At 43.7% G+C, this 21,020-nt stretch overlaps 1 protein-coding gene across 9 annotated transcripts in view; it reads left to right on the plus strand.

Moving 5' to 3' along the window:
* Window positions 1–21,020, plus strand: part of AGAP1 (ArfGAP with GTPase domain, ankyrin repeat and PH domain 1) — a 337,725-nt gene that overhangs the window by 248,732 nt on the left and 67,973 nt on the right. For all 9 annotated transcript variants that reach the window (XM_051623022.1, XM_051623024.1, XM_051623027.1 and 6 more), the window contains one exon: window positions 7,326–7,487. In XM_051623022.1, coding sequence (XP_051478982.1) covers window positions 7,326–7,487 — 162 coding nt within the window. The remainder of the gene's footprint in view (window positions 1–7,325; window positions 7,488–21,020) is intronic.

A 21,020-nucleotide genomic window follows, 5' to 3' on the forward strand; every position in this document is an offset into this window, starting at 1 on the left:
ATCAGATGCTGCCCAGTGAAAATGTTGGGCCAGAGGAATTTTTTATACATTTAGACTGTAGACCTGTTCAGTGAGAGCCATGAAGTTAGTTTGCTTTGGGATCTGGTGGCATCCTGAAACATCTGAGACTTGCATCTCTTGCTAGTTTGTTGTCTTTATGTAATTCAAACAACTTGTCCTGCCTGATTTTCCACAGGGCATTCAGGCAAATGTGTAATGGGGGATCAGAGACATTAGCAAACTGTGATAGCTCGGGAGGCAGTTTGTCATATCCCTGCCCTACCCTGCTTTAGGCAGGATGTGCAAAGGAGAGTTTAGTGTCCCCTTCCCAGTCCATGTTGGAGGCTTGCAGGCCCTCTGAAATGCAGAGTCTCTACTCTGCTTGTCACCCTCCTGCAACATAGGAGGGTCACTCAGGGAGAAACCTCTCCTTATCTCAGATGGTAAATTCCTTCTGTGATGCAACGAGCTCGCTTCATGAGCTGGCTTTGAAAGGGAGTTACTAGGATACGGTTGCTTCTCTTTTGCCAGCAATACTTGGATTTCTAGGGAGCGGGATGGTGTTTCGTTGGCACTGTAGTATGTGGCTCCTTAGGAGGTAAAGTGTAGTGAGCAATGTATTTTTTGTGGGGATTTTTAAAACTATATTGCATTTTTGCTTTCATTCTTCCTTTACAATGGCCAGACATTGCATGTGAGTAGGAAATGACTTGGAGGTAATTTTGTCTCTCCTTTAGATAAGGGAGATCCTAACAAGGGCCTGACTATCTCCCAAGTACTGAAGCTGGTCCTTCCCATCTCGGTGCCTTGCTGGCATGAGACTGCCTCTCTTCCCCCACACCAGTGGGTGATGTCCCTTGCTCATCACAAAGTGGCTTATTAGGCTGCCAAGAGGGAGCGATCCTGTCATGCCACACATGCCTTCAGCTCTGCTTTGCTGGAGGTGTGCTACCACCTATCAAAAGCCAGACCCTCCAAAAGCAGGGGGATCTATTTTTTTTTTCTTTTTCTTTTTTTTTTTTTTTTGTCAAGAAGGCAGCTCTGGTTTTCTTATTTAATTGAAATTGCTATTAGAGGGAAGGAGGCAGTAACTTGGGCATTCAGTGGGGCTTTCAGTGCATGACAGGAGAGCTTTGTGATTTACAGGCTCTAGGCACAAGGCTGGAAAAATGGTAGACGCCGTGGAAAGAGAATACTCCTGAGGCTCTTTCATCTCCATCCCCCAGTTCTGCTCAGAGCTTCCTTTTAATTTTGTTCCGTGCAGCAGGTTAATTTAAGCCCTCGATAGCTCAAGTGGCCAAGCTGAATTCAGCTGAACTATGACCGGATGTGCCTGGTTCCTGGTGAAGGTGTGAGCTCTGTGTACTTGAAAAATATTTACCTCTTTGTTTTCTGCTGGCTGTCATCTCCTGCCACCCCTTCTCCCTCAGTCACGAGTGATTATCATCATCTGCAGACTTCTGGCAAGGTGCAGTTTTGACAGGATTTTAATGTCAGTCCCATACCTCTGTGCCTGACTCCAGCCTTCTGCAGTCATTGTGCAGTTGCAGCATCCCTTTAACTTCAGTTTGAGGCAGAGGAGGAATATAAAGAACTTGATAGAACATTTATGGTAATAGCTGTAAAGGGAAGCTGTAGAGCATTGGATTGCACAGCCAGAAAAATCTCAGCTTGGGGAAATGGGTCTGAAATACAACTACAGATGGTTTTAGTCTATTGCTTCCCCTGTTTAAATAAAAGGATTGCTTTTTTCGCCTCTATTTAAAACACATGTGTAGAAGATGAAAGTGTCCAGCTATTTTTTTATTATTCAGTCTACCAGCTACTGACATCTTTGCCTTATTTCATTTCAGCACTAATGGCATAGTAAGAGTTCTGAAGCACCCTCTTTGGTTTCAGCCTTCCTTGGGTGGTGGCAAAGATTCCTGCTGCAGGCAGAGCTGTTGCTGTTGTTTTCGTCATCAGTGCTTTCTTTTCCCCCTTGAACCTGGTGCTATTAATTGTGTTGCTGCTTCTGCTCTTTAATTGATCCCATTCACCGGCCCCGCTTTTGTAACGTCTGGCTGCTTGTCACTTGGACAAATCAAAAACCCAAATTAATCAATCTCCAGCCACTTGAGAATAAGGCCACGTTGGGGAGCTGGGCTTGACAAAAAAGTCTAATTTCACTTTGAAAGCCCGTTGGAAAATTTTAACAAGAAGATGCAAGAAAAATGTAAACCAGATCAAGCTCGACTTTGGTCTGTGGTGAATAGTGTTACCTGTTGAGTTTGTTTCAAGTTTTTGTAAATAGGTGATTTGACAAAAATACGAAATAAATCAAAAGGCACCAAGATAGAAGAGGTCAGAACATCCTTGTTTCCGCTGCAGATGGTTACACAGGAGAGAGGGTTGTGTGTGAGAGAGAGAGAACAGGAACCGTGGGCCAAAGATGAAGCTCCGCTCTTTCATTTTTGTGTCTCAGCCTTCGTGCTGTGCTATTCCTGCACCTTGCATGTTGTCTCTTTTCCTCATGCTTTGTGCACCCCCAGCCATTTTATCCTGGCTCGGGACACTCGTATCTCCTTTTTGTCCCCCATTTTCTTTGCCCCCTTGGGTCCTGTGCTGGTATATGCTGCTGCTCTGCTGCAGGTGGGGAAGGAGAAATGGCTACAGTCTGAACATCAGGCATGATCTGGAGATACTTGGGAGCTTGGGGTGCAGGTCACTTGTGCTGTGCTAAGGGCACTGAGGAAACCCAGGCTGGGTTTGAACTGGATCTCTGACCCTTTTCAAATCCAGGAGGGTTCTCACAATGTCCTTAGAGAACACAAATGGAGTTGTCTTTGACATCCTCTTGTGGAGTGCATGCAGCTTACAGAGACTGGAACTGTGAAGAGAGAAGAAATGAGACTAGTGCAGGATGTTACCTTTTACAGACTGCAAGAGGTTATCACATGTACATGTTTCAAATGGCAAATTAAAGCACAGCCCTTGAGACTCTTGTGAGAAGGACTGGTTGATTTCTTTTCTCATTTAATGTTCTGTCTCATTAATTCTGAGCTGTAGCTGTAGACAACACACTCTTCTGCCTCTTGTTTCTCCTAGCAGAATTTGTCATAGTTGCAAGGAATTTCTCTTATGACCATAATTACAGAATGCGTCCAGGAGAGAGGCAGGCATGGGACTTACTCACTGGTATAGAAGCTATGTTGGCTTTTTTGGTTTGTTTTGTAATTTCTAGCAAACAAGAGTCAGACTTGAGTAAACAGAATCCTTGGCTTACCCTGTGTGTCATGCACCTCAGAGTGGTTGGGTTTTTTAATCTCCTGTCTCTTGATAACTTAAAGGATTTGGTTACCAAGTGTCACCTGTTGCTCCTGGGCATGGAGTGAGCCACTGCATATTTTTAAATGATCTCAAGTAACTTGCATAGGTACAAACTTACCCTCATTATTCTCTGAATTAGGAATTGGTTTACTGCTTTTTCTGAAATGAGCACCAGGACTTTGTCATACTGGTTTGTGCAGCTCTCCAGTTCCTTGGTGTAAGCTGGGCATTAGGTCATGACCCTGCAAAGCCAGAAGCTCAACTTTCAGTGAGAAACACATTTTCTTGTTGGTACAGAAAGTAACCAAACATGCCTGTGAAATTAATGCAGTCCCACTCACCTCCTTGACAGACTAATGTGAGCATGCAGAGGTGAACATGCCAGCTCTCACAGCTCAGAGGACTTCAAATTGCACTGGGGAGAGAGAGCAGGGAGGAAGGCTGCTTGCTTGGAGAGGGCATGGGCATCTCCAGCTCACTCCTGCAGGTTGCAGGCAGCAGCCAGTGTGGGCTGAGGCACAGTGGTGCTCCCTTTTGGAGGAGAAGTCAGTTTTCAGCAGCACATGACTGAGAAATGTGGCCCAGCAGTTCCAGAATGAGGATCTGCTGGTCAGGACAACCCCAGCGACGTGGCAAGGGGAGAGTTTTGTCCTTAATGTTGGATAATATAGATATACACCCTGCAAATGATGACCATCATCAAGGAAAGCTGCCTGTACAGTCCATCAAAAACTGCAAAGCTAATGATGGGCTGGGCAGATAATCGTGGGAGAGTTAATTGTAAGGTTCGATATGGCATCTTGTCAGCAGAGATAAGTTGTCACGTTTTCCACTTGAGCTGAAACTAAATGATTGTAAAATAAGTTATGAGTGTCCTTGGGCCTGTCTGCCAGAATGATGGCTAAGAATACATTCTTGGCCCATCAGTCTCAAGCAGCCCGCTTGATATTTATGCGAGCTGAATGTTATTTTATTCCCCCTCTAGTCATGCTTGTCAGCTTCCCGAGTGAAAAGTGAAACTGCTTCTTTGACTCATACTTCAAGTATTGAAGCTCGGAGAGGCTGCAGATTGTTATTATTATTACTAGTATTATATATTTTTTCGGGTGTGCGTTGAACATTGATGCCCGATTGGGAAGAACTAATGGCTGACATTGAACGTGCGGGATGGCTGCAAAACAGCCCATCCCAGCCCAGTCAGACGCATCATATGAGTTCCAGTGCCTCTGTCAAAGCTGGTTTAGATGTGGAGTAATGAGGCGCTTGCTTTTTTAATTTGGCGTGCCTTTTTCCTTGCCTTTTTTTCTTTCAAAACGCCCCCCCCCCCCCCCCCTTTATATTTAATAGCGCCGGCAGTGGTCGTCTGTTCTCAGGCGTGGTAATTGATACAAAATAAAATGCATTATTTGTATTCAGTCAGGAGTATGAAATTGCATTCAGCGGGCTGAAGCCTGAACTCATTTACAGTTTTCCGAAGCCGGGCTTTCAGGAGCCCTCTTTTCAATTTGAAGAATACCTTGTCAGGCAGGAGAAGTAGTGGGAAATGGGAAAGCACAGCGTGCAAGCCTAGCGCCTTCTGATTGCTCATATTTTAAACTGGGAGAATGTTAAATAACTTCCATCTTCAAAGGGTGGTCTCCGAAACCCGGAATACAGGGCATTAATACACCAACAATATCGGCTCGACACCCGTTTACGAGCGACTCGTGTTTCTTTGCTGGTTGAGGGGGAGGGAAGGCTTCGGGCTCTTCACTTCCGAGCAGCTTGACCCAAGGACAGCAGGTTATTACCTGGAAAGGGCTGCGATCTTGGGGGTTTACCACAGGAGGTTAATTCTTCAGCTCTCCGATGTGCGTGGCCGAACTGCACACTCCTCATTTTTCAGTGCTGGTGAGCAGGTTTTGTCAGTGCAATTTATAGCCTCGACATGAGGCTGAGCCACAGCCAGCGTACAGATCTACCTTCCCGTTTTCTAACAAGGACCCTGCTGACATCCTTCCTGTGGTGGTGTGGCAGGGTGGGGATGCGTCACCGTTTTGCAGGATCAGGGCACGGTGGTTGAACCTGGAGTGGCAGGCGGCGAGGGACATGTTCCTCCTGGGCCTGCCTTGGGGACTGGTGGCTTTGGCATGTGCCTTGGCCTCACTGATATTCGGAGAGGAGGGGAGAGTGCAGCAGAGCTGGCTTTTCCTGGATTATGGGGGGGTTTTTTGTCCCTTTGAGTAAAATGGGATAATTCTTTCTACAGTGAAAGCTGAAGATGATGCCTGTCCCTGTGCTGCTTGCCTCGTATTTTCTGAGGGGAAAGACCGAAGCATTTTGAGAAATTACGTTAGATGTGAGCAAGCCTTCCTGGCTCGTGTGCTCTCTGGAATTTGTTTCCATGATATTTATTAGTTTTCTGGATTTTCACAGGCATGTGAAAATCAACAAGATGCATTTTTGGTGCTCCGTGGCAGGCCTTGCTGCCACAGCCAGGCCCCTTCCTCGCCAGCACCTGGCTGCGTTATGGCCTGTCTCAACACAGCAATTTTCATGTCGTTGCTGCAAAGGAGGGGATTTTTGGTGGGGGATTTTTCTTCCTTTTCAGTACCCAACATAGGAAACCTTAAGTCTCAAACTGGAGGTAAATATTTAAGACATGCAGTAGCTAACTTGCATCTGGGTAATTAGTGAGTAAACTGTATTAGGGAAGAAAAAAACTGTTTCTTTGTCAAACAGGCAGTTGTGTAGAGATTTAACTACTCAAAAAATCAAAAGCTACCTTGTACATAGTCTTGGCTTGATATTTTTCTAAAATATTTATTCATCTTACATGCAATATGAGACAAAACCCAAGGTTTTGGAAACAGCTTCACTTTGCATGGGAGCAAGCACTTGAAGTCAAGTGTAGGATGTTCTGTTAAATTTTATGATTAAAACCAAAACCAAGCAAAGCAGAAATGCATTTTGTACTAATCATAACCAAAAGATCAATTGCAGGTCAACTGAAAATATATTGCCAACCTTGGGGAAAAGTAGGGATTTAAGGTTCCTTAAGTATTTGCTATGTGAAAAGACTCACATGGAGTAATTTCAAGTACATCCTCATTTGCTGAACTTTTCTGAAATACAGCAGTTGGTTGTTTCTTGACTGAAAAAAAGCAGCACTACTGAAAAAGCAGCAGTTCATCTATCCCCAGCCATTACGTGGGCCAGGGAACAGATTGTGGGTCTCTGCTTGTGAGGAGGTGTCATCAACCTTTAATTTTTATTGGGCTAAGCGAGCTAATTGGTGGGAGAGGGGAGAAAATGACTCTGGCATTAGTTCTTAAAATAGTTGCATGTTATCCTACGCTAGCCAATGTGGTGGAAAAGTGAACACACTGAACATGGGATTTTATTATTTTTTTTTGTCACTGGGAGCCAGTAATAAGTGACCCTTTATTCCACACTATTAATTGTACCAGGCACACAGTAGTTACCTTATTTCCCCTCCTTTATTGCCATCAGCACCTTTTCCCTGCGTGTCTGTCTTTAATATTAATGAAAGCAGTGAGTCTTCAAGGGGTGTTGGGGTATTTCTGTTCTGTTATGTATTATAATATTAATGAAAGCAGTGAGTCTTCAAGGGGTGTTGGGGTATTTCTGTTCTGTTATGTATTAAAATGTCCTAGCGTGACATGAGTTAATTTGAGGAGCAGTAAGATCTTGGTAAGAAACAGCAATTGGGAGTAATAAAGTGATTTCCCATTGTTTTTTGTGTGTTCCAGCTGGCCTGCTTCTAAAATTGATGCAGAGTCCTGTTGACTTAATATGGCTGGAATCAGAACTTCAGACAAGTTGCTTTTTTGGACCTCTTTGAAAAAGTGGTGGATGTTGTTAAGAAGCTCTCCCATAGCCTTTGGAAGTCAGTGGGCTTAAGAAGTCGGCTGCTAATAGATAGCAAGGGTTCTAGCTTGGATTCTAGCAATCATTAATTTGAATTATGCAGTATTTTTATTTTTCCTTCTTCCCCCCCTCCCCCTAAACTGCAGATACCGGATTAGGAGATTCTGTGTGCTCAAGTCCCAGTATATCCAGTACAACAAGCCCCAAGCTCGATCCACCTCCTTCACCTCACGCCAACAGAAAGAAGCACCGTAGGAAGAAAAGCACCAGCAACTTCAAAGCTGATGGGATCTCGGGCACAGCTGAAGGTAAGGTGGAAGTCTGAATTTTGAAAACCCTGCTCCAAAGAGCAGTGTTAAGTACAACTCAGCTACACCGTTGGCTTTGCATACAGAAGGTCAAGAGAGTTGTACTGAAGTAGAGAAATTAAAGACTGGTCTTTTAATGATGAAGGCAAATGGTCTGAGGCATCACACAATGGTGAATTTGACTGTCTGAAGCATTTGAAAACGATTTTTTTCATAAATCCTAAAGTCTCCCAAGTTAATATGGAGGTGGAGGATATTTAGCCGTAGAGTACAGGCACACTTGGAAGAAGGTTAAAAAGAAGTCAGGTTCACTCAGTAGCCCAGAAATCATGTAAGAACTTGTGCATTTTTTCAGTCTTACTAAATCTGATGTTATCTCTTCTGCTTAGGCACATCCTGAGCTCTAGAATCACAAATGCTTCTAATGCCTGTTATTGTTTGAATATTCAGCTGCTCGTGCACAGATTGAGTTCTTTGAGGTTAAAAAGGAAAAGGGGAGAGTTTAAATGTTTGGGTTCTTTTTTTAAGAACCGGAAAGCAAAAGCCAGAAAGAACTTCTTTTTTTCCCTTAGTTTAGCTTACTATTTCCAAGGTGAAGACTGTAGCTGTTCAGTGCCCTTCTGAAAGGGTAACAATGTGTACAGTAGCCAGATATGATTTAAAACATACTTGTATCTTTAGAAAAGAAGAAAAGAAACATGCTAGGATTCAACCAAAAGAGCTCCAGAAGAAAAAGATGAGCAAGTTGGCAAGCTCAGAAACTGGGGAGTCAACACATAAGGAGAGATGAAAAAACAGAGACAATGGAATAACATGGCTGGAAAGGGGGAGTGTTGTGTAAGAAAAGATGTGGTCGTAAGCACTGGAGAGTGAAAAACAGCTAATTCAGTATCAAAGAGCATTGGAACAAGTTCTTAAAAAAAGGATGACAATTGCAGACAGCTGAAGAGACATTAAAAATAGATGTGATAATAGTATACAACTGAGAAGGGGCATGGTAACTACTACTTAGTCATCCTTATTTTCCATTTATTTAATTTCTCAATTGCTCTTCTGTCACATGTGGAATTTATTTCCTCAGCTATCTATACAAATCCCTTTTTAAAAGCCGTCAGCTTTTTTTCATCATAGCTCCTGTTGTGTTCTCTTTACAGTCGTTTAACTATCTTTACTGTTAGTTTCCCCCTAGTTTATGGCCTGAAGCCAACTTTTATTTTAACCTTTCATTTTTAATTTGTCATCTTTTTTTTTTTTTTTAACAATCCCTTTTACACCACTTGTTTTCCTATCTCCATGGCAAGTTATAGAGGGGGTTTTTCAGAGCGCTCACCATTGGTCCGAGACTATTTTGTTGAAGTCAATATGAATCAAGACCAGCTGGATATCAAGAGCCTTTGAAAATCTCTTTCTAAGTAGTTAATACATGTATGTTTTCTTTCTCCTGGGGAGATTATTTTCACAAGTCACTGGAGCTGGAGCCTGTGTGGTCCTGGGCTGCAGCAAGCCATGGGGGATTTGTAGTTGTGGTGCCTCTTGTTTCTAAAATCCCTCTTCTGATTTGGGCAGGCAGTAGGTGCCTACATCCTTCTCTTTTCCCCCTTGTCTTCAGCATCATATTGTGCTAGTCTGAAATTTTTTTGCAACAGCTATACAAAACTGTCCCCTTTCATGTAAGCAGGATAAATATGCTTCCAGAAAGATGAAAGCTGGCTGGCACGCAGCACCAAGTGACACACAGAGAGCCTTGAAAGCTGCAGTGGGTGCTAACACCTGCTCTCACCATCTTCCTATCTTGCATTAGCCCATCAGCTTGCTTTGACCTGCCTCTTCTCACGTGCCTTCTGAGTGGGGCACTCCCTTCTGGCCTGGGGCTCCCAGTTGTCTGGCTTGCATGGCCCAGAGTGCTTGTTCAAGTATTTGTTTTTGTGACATCTCTTCGAAAGCACGGCCCAGTGAAAACCAGCAATTGGCCACCAGAACAGAACTGCAACTTTTTATACAGCGTTCTCAGCATGTGTGAGGGGAACTCTGGGCATCCTTCAGCAGACCACTAATCTTCCTGGCCCTTGAATCCTTAGCAGGCTTGGGAGGAGATGGCTGACAGTTAGGACAATCAGCCTCGTCTGTCAGCAGAAGCTGAAGGAGAAAGCAATGAAGCGTGCTCAAGTTCTCTGTCCTTTTTGAAGAAGGGCATCTCAGAAAACGTAGTGATTGCAGATTCCCATTAAGTACTTTCTAGCAAGACTAACTAAGGCTAAAGGCTGGGGGTTGCTTTTTCTAAATCCCGGCACGTGGCACTTGCAGGCTCTGGCTGTATTTTCTGCTACTTGTGTTGAGGCAAGCCAGGAGTTAGGTTTGGTGTGCTTGGTGGTAGTGCTGATCCTGTGGTGCTGAGTGATGGGAATAACTCCAGTCCTGGGACAACCTGTGTCACCAGCCAGCCTGCTGTGATGGAGGGTGTGTTTCTGAGGTGCTTCAGGCTCTGAGGGGTTTTTCTCCAAGTAGTTGAATGCAGCGTTTTCACATCTATCTTGCAATTCAAAGCCATTTTCAGTTAAGTAATTCAGCTTTTCCTCAGGAAAAGGCTTATTTCCTTGTTCTCCAGCACTTGGCTACAAATCTGTTCAGTGACCTAAAAGATTCCCTTTTTGATTTTGCTTCCTCCACACTTGCGACAAGCATAGATTTAAACCCACAGAGGATTACTACAGTTTTGAAGACCACAAATCCACATTAAACAGTACAAGGAAGAGACATGCATGTTCTGAGAGACGCATGCTTTGCCTTGGCAGCTTTGATCAAGGGTTTGAGATTGCAGCAGGTGCCTTATTGAAAATAAAAAGCTGCAGAAGGCTGTGGTGATAATCATGGGAGAACTGTATCTTCCTGCCTTCTGGAAATTCTGAACTCTCTGTGGAAAGGAGGAGGAGGATCCTCCTGCAATAGCTATTCTCAGACAGTTACAATGGATCAGAGTTACATGATTTGGGTAATTCTGGATTTTGTGGTGCCTTCCTTTGGGTCCAGGCACATTTCAAGCATCAGCTTTCAAACAGATATTCTGGGTTCCTTCATTTTTTGTCTGTAGCAAAGCTGAGGTGTTCAGTGAGGTTTAAATCTGGTCTTCAGCAAACTAGCATTTTTACTGCCCTTTGTGGTCTTTTTTTCTCCTTGAACGTGCCTGCTTTGATCATTGACCTCTGCCCAAGTATTCAGATATCACGATGATGGACACTAGTGAGCCCAGGATGATTCACTAATTCCAAGGACTGATGCTCATCTCTTTTATGCCCTTCCATAAAGGTCATGCTGATTCTTCTTTCTCCACACTATCTGCACATGCACAGCCCTCTCTTTCTGGGAACGATTCTTTCATCCTCCTTGGTTTATCTTTCTACTGGGTTTTCTCAGCAACAAAAACACTAAAGCAACCGTGCTGCAGCTGCTTGGAAATTAAATTTCGGTTTCTATTTTGGAAAATGAGATTCTCATGACATTTTTCCAGTGCAGTGAAACCCAGAGAGAAGTTTTTGAGTTCTTGGTACAGAACTTGTCACTGAAAAAAATGGCTCAGTGTTTTTGAGGGTAACAGCAGGACTGCTTACATTAGGCAAGGTGCCAGCAGCCAGCAGTGTTCCTCCCACCACGCCGTCTAAACTTGCTCGGAGCGGGATGACCCAGCGCCGCTTTCAAAGCAGAATCGCTGCTCAGAGCCCCATCTGTTTTAGTTCCCTTGTGTTGCTGCATTCTCTGGAACACCTACTGATAATGGGAAGGGTTTTCAGCTTGAAAACAAGGAGAAGAATTAAAAAGCTTTCTTGGACGTACTCTTCACAGAAAGAGCTTTCCCAGTGTTTATTTTTTTCTTACTCTTGTTTTAAGACTTGGCGGCTGTGCCAGCGGGAACCTGCCTGCCCTCAACCCAGCTCGGAGGTGTGAGGAGCTGTAGAAGCCAAACGCATTTCCATGTCAGGTCAAGCTCATCCACCCTCTGCACGTGCTGCATTGACTAAGGGCTCTGGCCAACTGGGCCAACAGGAGTTGGTGAGAGAGTAATAGAAGTGCTTAGTGACTCCGTAGACATTCCAAACTGTGTTTCCTCTGCGAGTCCACATTCTTCTTCATCTCTGGTTTCTAAAGAACTGTTGAAGGACAAGGAAAGACCTTTTATGTTTCTTTTCAGAACTGTTTTCTTGACACAAAGATATTTCTTCTCTGCCCCTGGTGGAAGTAACAGCTTTTCCCTGGTCTGTTCTGGTCCATGCAGTCTAGCCCCCAACTCAAGGTGTGCACTTTCAGGCCTGTAGCTGAGGTTGAACCTCAGGTTACTGAGAAACTGCATTTTTTATTTTCCTGGGGTGAAGTGAAACGTCTTTCAAAAGCTTGTATTCTCCACAAGCATGTGTTGTCATGCTGTTAACGTCCTGTTCTGAATCTCGGGGAGCACTGAAGATGAGCTATAGTTAAGTTTGAAATGAAAATAAGTTTGTTTTCTGGGGATGGAAAAAGAGGTTTCAGGCAGACTTCTCTCTTACGGTTTTAGCAAGAAGCAAAAATTTCCCTGCTTTCATCTGGTTTCTCTGCTGCGTGTGGAGTTGAGTCCAGGAGGGTGGGATGAGGTGCATAAAGCCAAGGGAAACGCTGGTTTATTCCCAAGGCATCTTGGCATCTTTGAGCCATCCCAAAAGCTGGATGACAAAGGCAGTCAGGGAGATGCAGTTCTTAGCATCAGTCTCTGCAGTCTGTGTAACACCTGAAAAATGGCTATTTTGTGTAAATGGGAAGCAGTCCAGCTGTTCCCTGATTGTGCCGTGTGTGATGCATGAAAACCCTGTGTGCATTTTACCTGCAGCTTCTAACCCTGAGCTCTCCTAAGTCTAATCCCTCAAGCATCCTTGTGATTTGCATGCTGGAATGATTTAAGCATGTTTGGCTCTCTGCATGGCTGTGCACAGTCTTCTCCAGACAGTTTTAGCATACATTTCCTGAGGTGCATGCTTCTAGCAAGTGTGCTGTGGCCAGACTGAGCTGAAAAGTTTCTTTAAACAGATATTTTAAAAATCTGTTGGGAATTGAGGAAATTCAGTGGAAGTTCCACTGAGACAGTTCCATGAAACAGATTCAAACAATGAGCTGCAGTGTTTGTGAGAGAGTAAAGTTTTCATTTGACAGATAGACTTGACATTGTTGATGCTGATACTTAGTTGAATTAAGGACCATGATGAAGGAATATATTTTTACTTTCTTTTCTTTTTTTTTTTTTTTTGGCTTTTTATGGTCTGGAAAAAACCTTCTGACATTGTCAGAGGACAGCATGTTCCAAAACCTTTCCAGCACAAAAAGTCACAGCACTGTCACTCCCTTTTCTCTGTAAGGAGGATATGAAATCTAATCTCTTGACCTGCAGCTGCAGCAAGGGCAAAACTACTCACCTATTAAAGAGTTTGCAACCTTTGGAATCAAATCTGTTAGATGTGAAGGTCTCTGTATGGATTGTGTTGCCTGAGCACAGCACTAAACTGCCACCAAATGTTCTTCTAGTAAAAGCTCTTTCATGTCTGTTGCAGGATAATTAAGTGTACTTCTCTGTACAGGCAGATAAGCATTGTAGGGTCTCCACAAAAGTTATTCCTGGTAATCAATTTTCTCATCCTGGAGATTTTGCCCAGTCCCTGGAACTCTGTTATCAATGACAACCTGCTGCCTTGTAGGAGCAGGTATGGAAGGATTCTTGGGAAGGTGTTTTTAATTTTGGTGAGAATGCAGGAATTTGATCCTGTGAGATGAACAAACATGCACAAATGAAATAAAGCCACAGTGCTGTGTGGAATTAGGCAACAGTCTCCATCATTCCACTCCAGATATCCCTGTGGTAGGTGTGTGCCTTAATAAGAGTGCATTTAATCTAGCTTGTTTCAAACCTGTTCATCCATCTAGCCCCATGCCAGCTGCAAAGCCCATCCCAGCACCCTTACCTGTGTCCACAGCCTGGGCTGGGGATACATCAGTTAATTATAACTGAAAAAAAACCCAAAAATGGGTGTGGAAATAATTTAGGAACAAAAAATGAAAATCCAAAATACAGACCCAAGTCATTCAGAGGAGTAATAGTTTTGTAATTAATTTAGGGCTCCTGCTGACTTCTGCTCATGAGCTGTTTGTTGATCCCCATATCATTTGTCCTGTGTGTTAAACAGTTCAGAAATGTCAGCAAATAGCATTTTGCTGAATTGCATACTGCACACACCAAAAAAACCCCCAAGTTCTGCTTTGCTATTCATCAGTTGATCTGGAGTTCAGCAAGATTGGTTTTAGAAAGACTTTAGGAGTGTGGTTGGTAGTGTAGACATCCTTGGTTGGAGGATTATCATGGGAGAGTCATAAGCCTTTCCTGATCCAGCTGTTATCTAGCTGCTTTGTGGATCAAGATTTCATAAAAACAGAGCTTAGGTGACAAGAAAAGAAACAAAGTGAGCAAAATATCTAGCTGTATTTTTTTCTGCCTGCATGGGAACTTCAGTTATCCGCCCTGTGTGACCAGATTTGTTGTCTGTAGAGCCAAGAGCTTGTGGTGATTGAGGCGTACTGCAGGGGTCTGGGAGGTGGTCACCTGTCCAGTGTCACAACACTCTTGGGTTGTCATTCCACTGCTCAGCAGTAACTCCATTCAGTGCCTCCCAGGAGATAGAGAGCTGGCCAATTGCTGTGCACCTGGGAAACAGGAGGGCAGAAATTAATAAAATGGAGATCCAGTCTTCAGAGAGTCGCTTTCAGCCAAGGCATAAAGGTCACTTGTTGGGAAAGCTTCAGCCACGGTCGTCGCAGCCTCTCTGACTTGAAAGGTTTGCTGCTGAAAGACATTTATGTTGATGATGAGGAGACGAGGGAGGTGAAGCTCATCTATTGTTTTAACCCACTTCATTGCAGGCTAAACAAGTTGAAAGATTCCTTATTCTCTTTAAAACCACTGTTAGCTCAGGGTCGGAAGAGGCTGCAAGTTCCACCTACCTGCTTGAAAGGAAAAGTGTCACAGTGGTGGTCAGCAGGAAAGGGGATTCTGGAAGGGAGGAGTCCCAGGTGGAACTGGTGGTGGCTGTACACACCAGCACCCCTGGATATCCTGAGAAAGGTAGCACCTGCTTGGGTCTTCCTACATTTCTCTAGAAATTGGTCTCAGTCTCGGGACACTGTGCTCTGCAGACTGCAGAAGGGAGGACTGTGTGTCCCCAGTGCAAGTGCTGTGCTGGGATTTGACCTGTTTTTTTGGAAAATGTAAGATGTTTTAAGGAGCTTTATAGTTGAATGAAAAGTGCCGCCTTAGCATTTTCCTGGCCTCAGGGAATTAGTGTCTTTAGAACTATGCTGTCAGCCTGAGACACAGGCCTGGGTTGTGGAAAAGGTTCCTGATCACAAGATGGTGTTTACAGGATAGCAAGAAGTACTTGTAAGATACTAATCCTGCTACAGAAGCTAAAAGTAACAGTGTCTACTTCAAAAGTTCCTTGCCAGTTTTTCCAGAGTGTAAGACTGTGTCACTTCATTATGAATCTCTGTACCTAAATTAAAATATCTTAAGAATAAAATGCCATTATTATGTGTTACAAAGCTTTATTAGATGAAAAGACTTAAAGTAAGGTAATTGGGTTAAGTACAACTTAGTTCTCCTGTTCACCGTGAAACTGAACTCCGGAGTCAAGGTGTCACAATGTAAAGGAACAGACTGTTTTGGTGCAGAAGGAAGACTTAGTATTTGAAGGATGCCCTGTCCTCAGTTTTCTGTGTGCTTGGACTCATCAGCTTCTTGGAACTGAGCTCCGGAGGTACATTGGGAAGAAGCTGCCTTCAAAGAGGGAAGTCGAAGTAATCCCCTTCGGACAACCTTAAGCAGCTAAAACAGAACCACTAGGTTAGACAAACATGAAGAAGAAAAATCCATGAAGGTCTCTTAAAATAAAGACTACAACCTCTCTCAGGAAATCCCCAAACCATGGTCAGTTCTGGAAGGCGTAGCAGGGGACAGGTTGTAGTTCCTGTTCTGCCTGTTTGTAGGTGTCTCCCACGAGCTGCTGGTGGAAGCACAGCAGGCCAGGTGGACCTCATCCCCCAGCCTGTGGTGGCTGTTGGTGTGCTCTGCTTCTCTACCACATGCTTTGCTAAGCTGATGTTTGCCTTAGGAGGCACAGGGCAGCTTGGAGGGGAGGGTTGATGGGATCCCAGTTGATTACAGGCTTTTTTTATTATCCATAATATGTGATGTGAGATTAATGGCAGTAGCTTGGCTGGGGAGGTCTGCCAGGCACAGCTGAAACCTGGAATTCAAGGGGGAATGTGTCAGCAGGTCTGAGCTACCCTGGTGTTACAAACCACACTCTTGGCATTATGCTAAAAAGAACTCGTCATCAAGTGCTCCACACAGAACAGAATCTAGAAATAAATTAGTTGTGGGGCTTTTAATTGGTAGTTTTACTGTACAGAGACTGACTCTTCACATTTTGGTAGCTGCAACCAAATCCTTCTTTCCCTCCTTTTTAGTGCTGGTGGGATTTTCCTCCAGCTGTTGTAGGCTTTAGGATTTAGTAACAACCTATAGATCGAGAAGTATTTCTACTCTCTCCTTTTAATGGCTTTGTTAAAATGTTTGTGGCACCTTTTGTAAAGCAGGTCCAAACCAAAACTGAGGAAGGTGGCCACATGTATGAATAATTTTACTAAATGAGTTGTTGAATATACAAATATTTCTCCCAGGAAATTTTCTTTAAGAAAAGTGGGTACAGTGCAAAAGCCTGAGCAATTTCAAGTTCTTTTCTTTGAAGAGATGGTGATTTTCCCTTTGTGATTTTGGTTCTTCCAAATGTTAATGCTGAGATTGACACACTGATTTTTTTTTAAGAGTCGTTAACCTCATCATGTGGTGATCTTCAAAGGGTAGGTTGGGGTGAACTGAGCATGAGGTTTCAGCCTTTCCTGGGCCACCAGCTGCAGTATCAGCAACGTGTGCCTTGGCCAGTGCTGTAAGCCTTGCTTGGTGGTAGAGCCCATGGGAGTCTGTGTTAATGCAGCATGACATGCAGTGAAGTGTGGAGCTGGACTTCCTGCCTGATCCTGAGAAGGTTCCTCCAAAGGTTCTTGAGACTGAAATGCCAGGTGCAGAGAACTGTGGAATGGTATTTAATCTTCCATGGATGTCGATGCTGTGGATATAAGTGGATGTTCTTATCTGGGCTGGGTTTTTCTTGCCCTTAAGCACTGGACTCTTATCCAATCACAGCAGCCTCCTCTGTGTGAAAAAATGCGGCTCTGGAGTCACTCCAGTTTGGATGCTCCGTGGTATTGATGTCAGGCACTTCTAAGACAACCCTGTAGCAGTGCTGTAGACATCTTTTGATTTCCAGCTCCTGAGCAGTTAGTCATTTCAAACCTGTATTGTTTTGCTAAGTTTTAATCAAGTAGATGCCTTAAATTAACTGTCAAATTCACTGAGCAGATACTTGTTATCTTTCCTTCTGAAGTCTGTGCTGCAGATACACGTGCTGTGCATGATGTGAGTGGAGAGTTTGCTGCATGTTTGTTTCATACTCTGCTTTCATCTCCTGCTTTCAATCCCTCCACCTTTCTCTTTACAGAAATGGGTTCCTTGTGATAGATGTTATGCATTATACGTAGCCTGCAACTCCAGTGAAAGGAGTAGGTGAAAAGAAAACTTCAGCAGGCCTCATCATTGACATTTCCCACCACTTCCCCCTCTCAAAAAAAAAAAGGGGGGGGGGGAAGAAGAAATTAATAAAGGTTTCCTTTGTGAGCGTGAAATGGAGAAAATTGGCCGTTTGTCTGTGAGGTAATAGGCTTTGGAATAATATGGAAATCTATCAGATGATTAAATTAAATGACATTAGGTCCTAATTCATGAAAGGAGAACACTGCACAGTTTAATTCTATTTAATTTTTGAGGGGGAAAAAAAAAAAGGCAAAAAAAAAAAGTTGGAGTTTCTCTTGAGCTGATTTCTCTTGTGCTCTTTCTTAAAAGTGCCTTTCTAGTTGCCACACAGCGATGTGATCATTATCTGTCACCTCGTCGCCTCGCTGCCTCAACACGCAGTAAAATGCAGGGGAAAAAAAAGAGGGAGAGGGAGAAAAAAAAGAGAGCAGAGGAGCTTGTGAAGTATGACTTCCTATCCCAAGACTCATTGCCTGCGATTCGTACCGCTTGACAGTAATGATCTTATTACAGTACTCTGGACCTTGAAGAGATTTCAGGAGGAGAGCGAAAGGACGCGCCTCCGTGTAATCAAGTGGCGCTGAATATTCCACGCGGTTTTGATCACACACTGATTGGGCACAGTTTTAGCCCATCTTCTAGTCAATTATGCATGGCCCCTCGTGCTCCTGTGCTAGTCCCAGAAACATTGATAGCTGTTGTCTGGGGGGGGCTGGCAGCCAGCCCGGGGTTTGAAGTGCAGTCATTCCGGGAGAAGTGCTTTTTAGTTGGAATTGATTACCTTTCTTTAGGTTTTTGCTTAATGGCAAAACTGTATTGGAGAGGGCTTCAGGTGAAAAATGGACATATTAGCCATTTAGAGTAGCTGAACTCCTAGTCAATTTTTAGCTTTCCTGTGTTTCCATCTAATTTGTATTTAATGATGTAACGTTTGATAATATTTGAGATATTTCACTTTCAGTTGCTGCTGAGCACACACGTTGAGCACATGTTGAATTACAGCAGATCTGTTTCTAGGTGTTCAGAATTAATCCAGTTTAACCTTCGGGCTGTGAGAACTTGTCTTTTTTGGCACCTGTTCCAGGGAGCCTTAGGTTTAGCTGCAAGTGGCCACAAAGATGATGTTCCCAAGTAAAGCAAGTGCTGTTTTCATCCCATAATGAGGATAAATCTACTTGCTTCAAAAGAAGCAAAGGGTCAGTAGCTGGGCCCTTGGTTTAGATTCCCTTGGCTCAGAGGCTGGTTGAGGCGTCTGTTAATTTCTTGCCTATAAAAACGTCACATCTTTCTTAGTTCAGATTCCTCCTAAAATGAGAAGAAAGTCCTGAAAGGCTTGCATATCAAACCTGAACCACTGCATAAGGAAAACTTAGTCTCAAGCAATGCTGCTTGTTCCAGTGCTTCCAGTCTTGTTTCTCACATTTCAACATCCTACAATATCCAATTTTTGGATGCGTGTAGAGCTTGGAGAGGTAGGAGGAGGACTTGGAGGAGGCTGAAGTACAATGTATTAGCCGTGTGTCGAATGAAGAGCTTGTGTTTCCCGTGCTTGGAAGATGCTGTGAATGGCAGTGAAAGGATGCAGTCAAAATACTCCAGCAGCACCCCTCATTTTTATTGCTGCTTGTCAGTGTGATTCTGCTCTACCTGCCTGCTGCTGGCTGAAATAATAAAGCAGTCCTGCAAAAAGCCAGGGCAGGCACCCAGCCTTTTCTGAAGCCGTTTCTGCCACTAAATGTCTCCCTCACAGGGCTGCTTCCTCCAAGGTCCAACAGAATTTACAGGGTTGCTTAAATGGGCAAAATCTGAAGGCAAAGCTCAGTCACTCCTTAAACTCACAAGTAAAACCTTCCTGATGGACTTTACCCCTCTTCTAGTGTGTCCCTTCAGTTGGATTGTGGGAGACTTTTTCCTAAAACTAACCCTGTGCTGGCCAGTCCTACCTCTTAAAAAGCAGCTTGTATTATTTTTATTTCTTCTGTTCTTTAAGATCAGTTCTTGCTTACTGTTCAAGGGCCAAACCAGAATTTAGAGCAAAAAAAGCCAGTCAGTCTTGGTGGGTTTTTGCTCTTTGAAACAAAGCAGTTGGCTTTTCTCCCAATGTTTTCAGGTTCAGCTATTGCCTGGAATTTCATATCCTAGTTGGAGCCGATGAATGTGTTTTATTTTGTAGTAATGATTGACTACTTCTAGACACCCCACAAGACCTGAGAATCTTTTTTTTCCTTCTCTAGAAGAGAAGCTTCTTTAAATCTGTGGATTTGCTCCCCTGTGTGTGTGCTCCCTGTACCAGCAGCCAGGATTGCAATGAGCTCCTCAGCCTTCTCCTGCCTGCTCTGAAGGACAAGTCCTTCAGGCTGGGAGGGGCTTTGGTGCTTCTTGCATGGGGGGATTTTCTACCAAACTTTGAGTGCCCAAGTTGTAATAAACTGGAAGGCTCACAGTCAGCTCTTAATTGTCCATATTTGTCTCCATCAAGGAGGTAAACACCTTAGAAAGGTAAGCTTTTAAGGGGAAGAAATTCCACATCTTTGACTGTGTTGACTTTCTCTGAGTGGTGGACACAGGTGGCAGAGCCTGCTGCCAGCTCTGCTCTGCTTTACCTGAAGGTTGTTTATCTAAGGGCTGGGAGGAGACAATGAAGGGACAGATTCCTCAGCAGCAGAAGATACCTTGCTAGCATTTCATGATGTCTTAACAGCAGGATGTATGCAGTGACATCAGCAACTCCTGTGAGGCTCAGTCGTAGCCTGGCAGATTTCCCATTAGAATGGGATGCTGAGATGTGGGAGATACCCAAGTGTGTTTTAAAAAAAAACGTTTGATAGAATGGTTCTCACCTGGTATGCTCTGGTGTCCAGGGTACCTCTGAGAAGAGGTTGTTTGGCACTTGGCAGCCTCTACAGCCACACACACATAATCTTCATGGGGTTTTCAAGCTGACATGGCATTGACTTGACTTTGACTCCTTTGCACCTCCTTCCCTGTGCTTGGAATCCATCCGTGTGATTTGAGGAGGAAGCTGCAGTTGGTGGTGATGGATTGCAAAGCCAGGCTGGAGTATTTCTGACTCTGCTTCATTTGACAAGGAATTGGCAGCTCCCTCGAAGACTATTCCAGCTCTCTTTTAATTCTCCTTTCCCAGGCTCCTCCTTTTGGGGCTTCAGTGCCTGTGCAATCATCATTTGAGTCAGTATTTCAAGGGGAATTAGGAAAAAAGAAAAAAAAAAAAAAAAAGGACATCTGGGTTTTTAAGTCATCATTTGAAAATTGTTAGTGCTGGTGACTGGTTTGTGATGATCATAAATGCTTTTGTGATGATCCTAAGTGCTTTTCAGCCCATGTAATACTTAGTAGTAGTAAACAAAACACCAGAGTGATCCATCCCATTTCTGGAGAACTCAAATGCCTTCACAGCATGTTTCTGCAGAAAAGTACAGTTCATGATTTATTTAACCTTAAAATTGGAAGCAACCCTATTACAATTGGCTTAAGATCATCATTGTCACACACAGAATTGCTTCTGGGTTGGGTGGCTGCCCGTCAGTGGGCTGTGAATGGTCAGTTATAAACCACATTTTTCAAAAAATACCAAACAATTCCAATTTTATGGTGAGACATGCTGTTTGCCACAGGAATGTCACAGCAGTCTGAGCTCAGAAAGGTGGATATAGTGAAGGAAATAATACAATACTTACCCTAATACACATGTTCCTGCTCCTTACTGGTTTTTAAAAACATTTCTGCAGTCTCTGGAGATGTCTCACACCCCAAAGTGTTAATTCAGTAATAACTTAATTTTCCTTGGTACTGTTTGG

This window comes from Apus apus, chromosome 6 (assembly GCF_020740795.1).
Source record: "Apus apus isolate bApuApu2 chromosome 6, bApuApu2.pri.cur, whole genome shotgun sequence".
NCBI classification, from domain to species: domain Eukaryota; kingdom Metazoa; phylum Chordata; class Aves; order Apodiformes; family Apodidae; genus Apus; species Apus apus.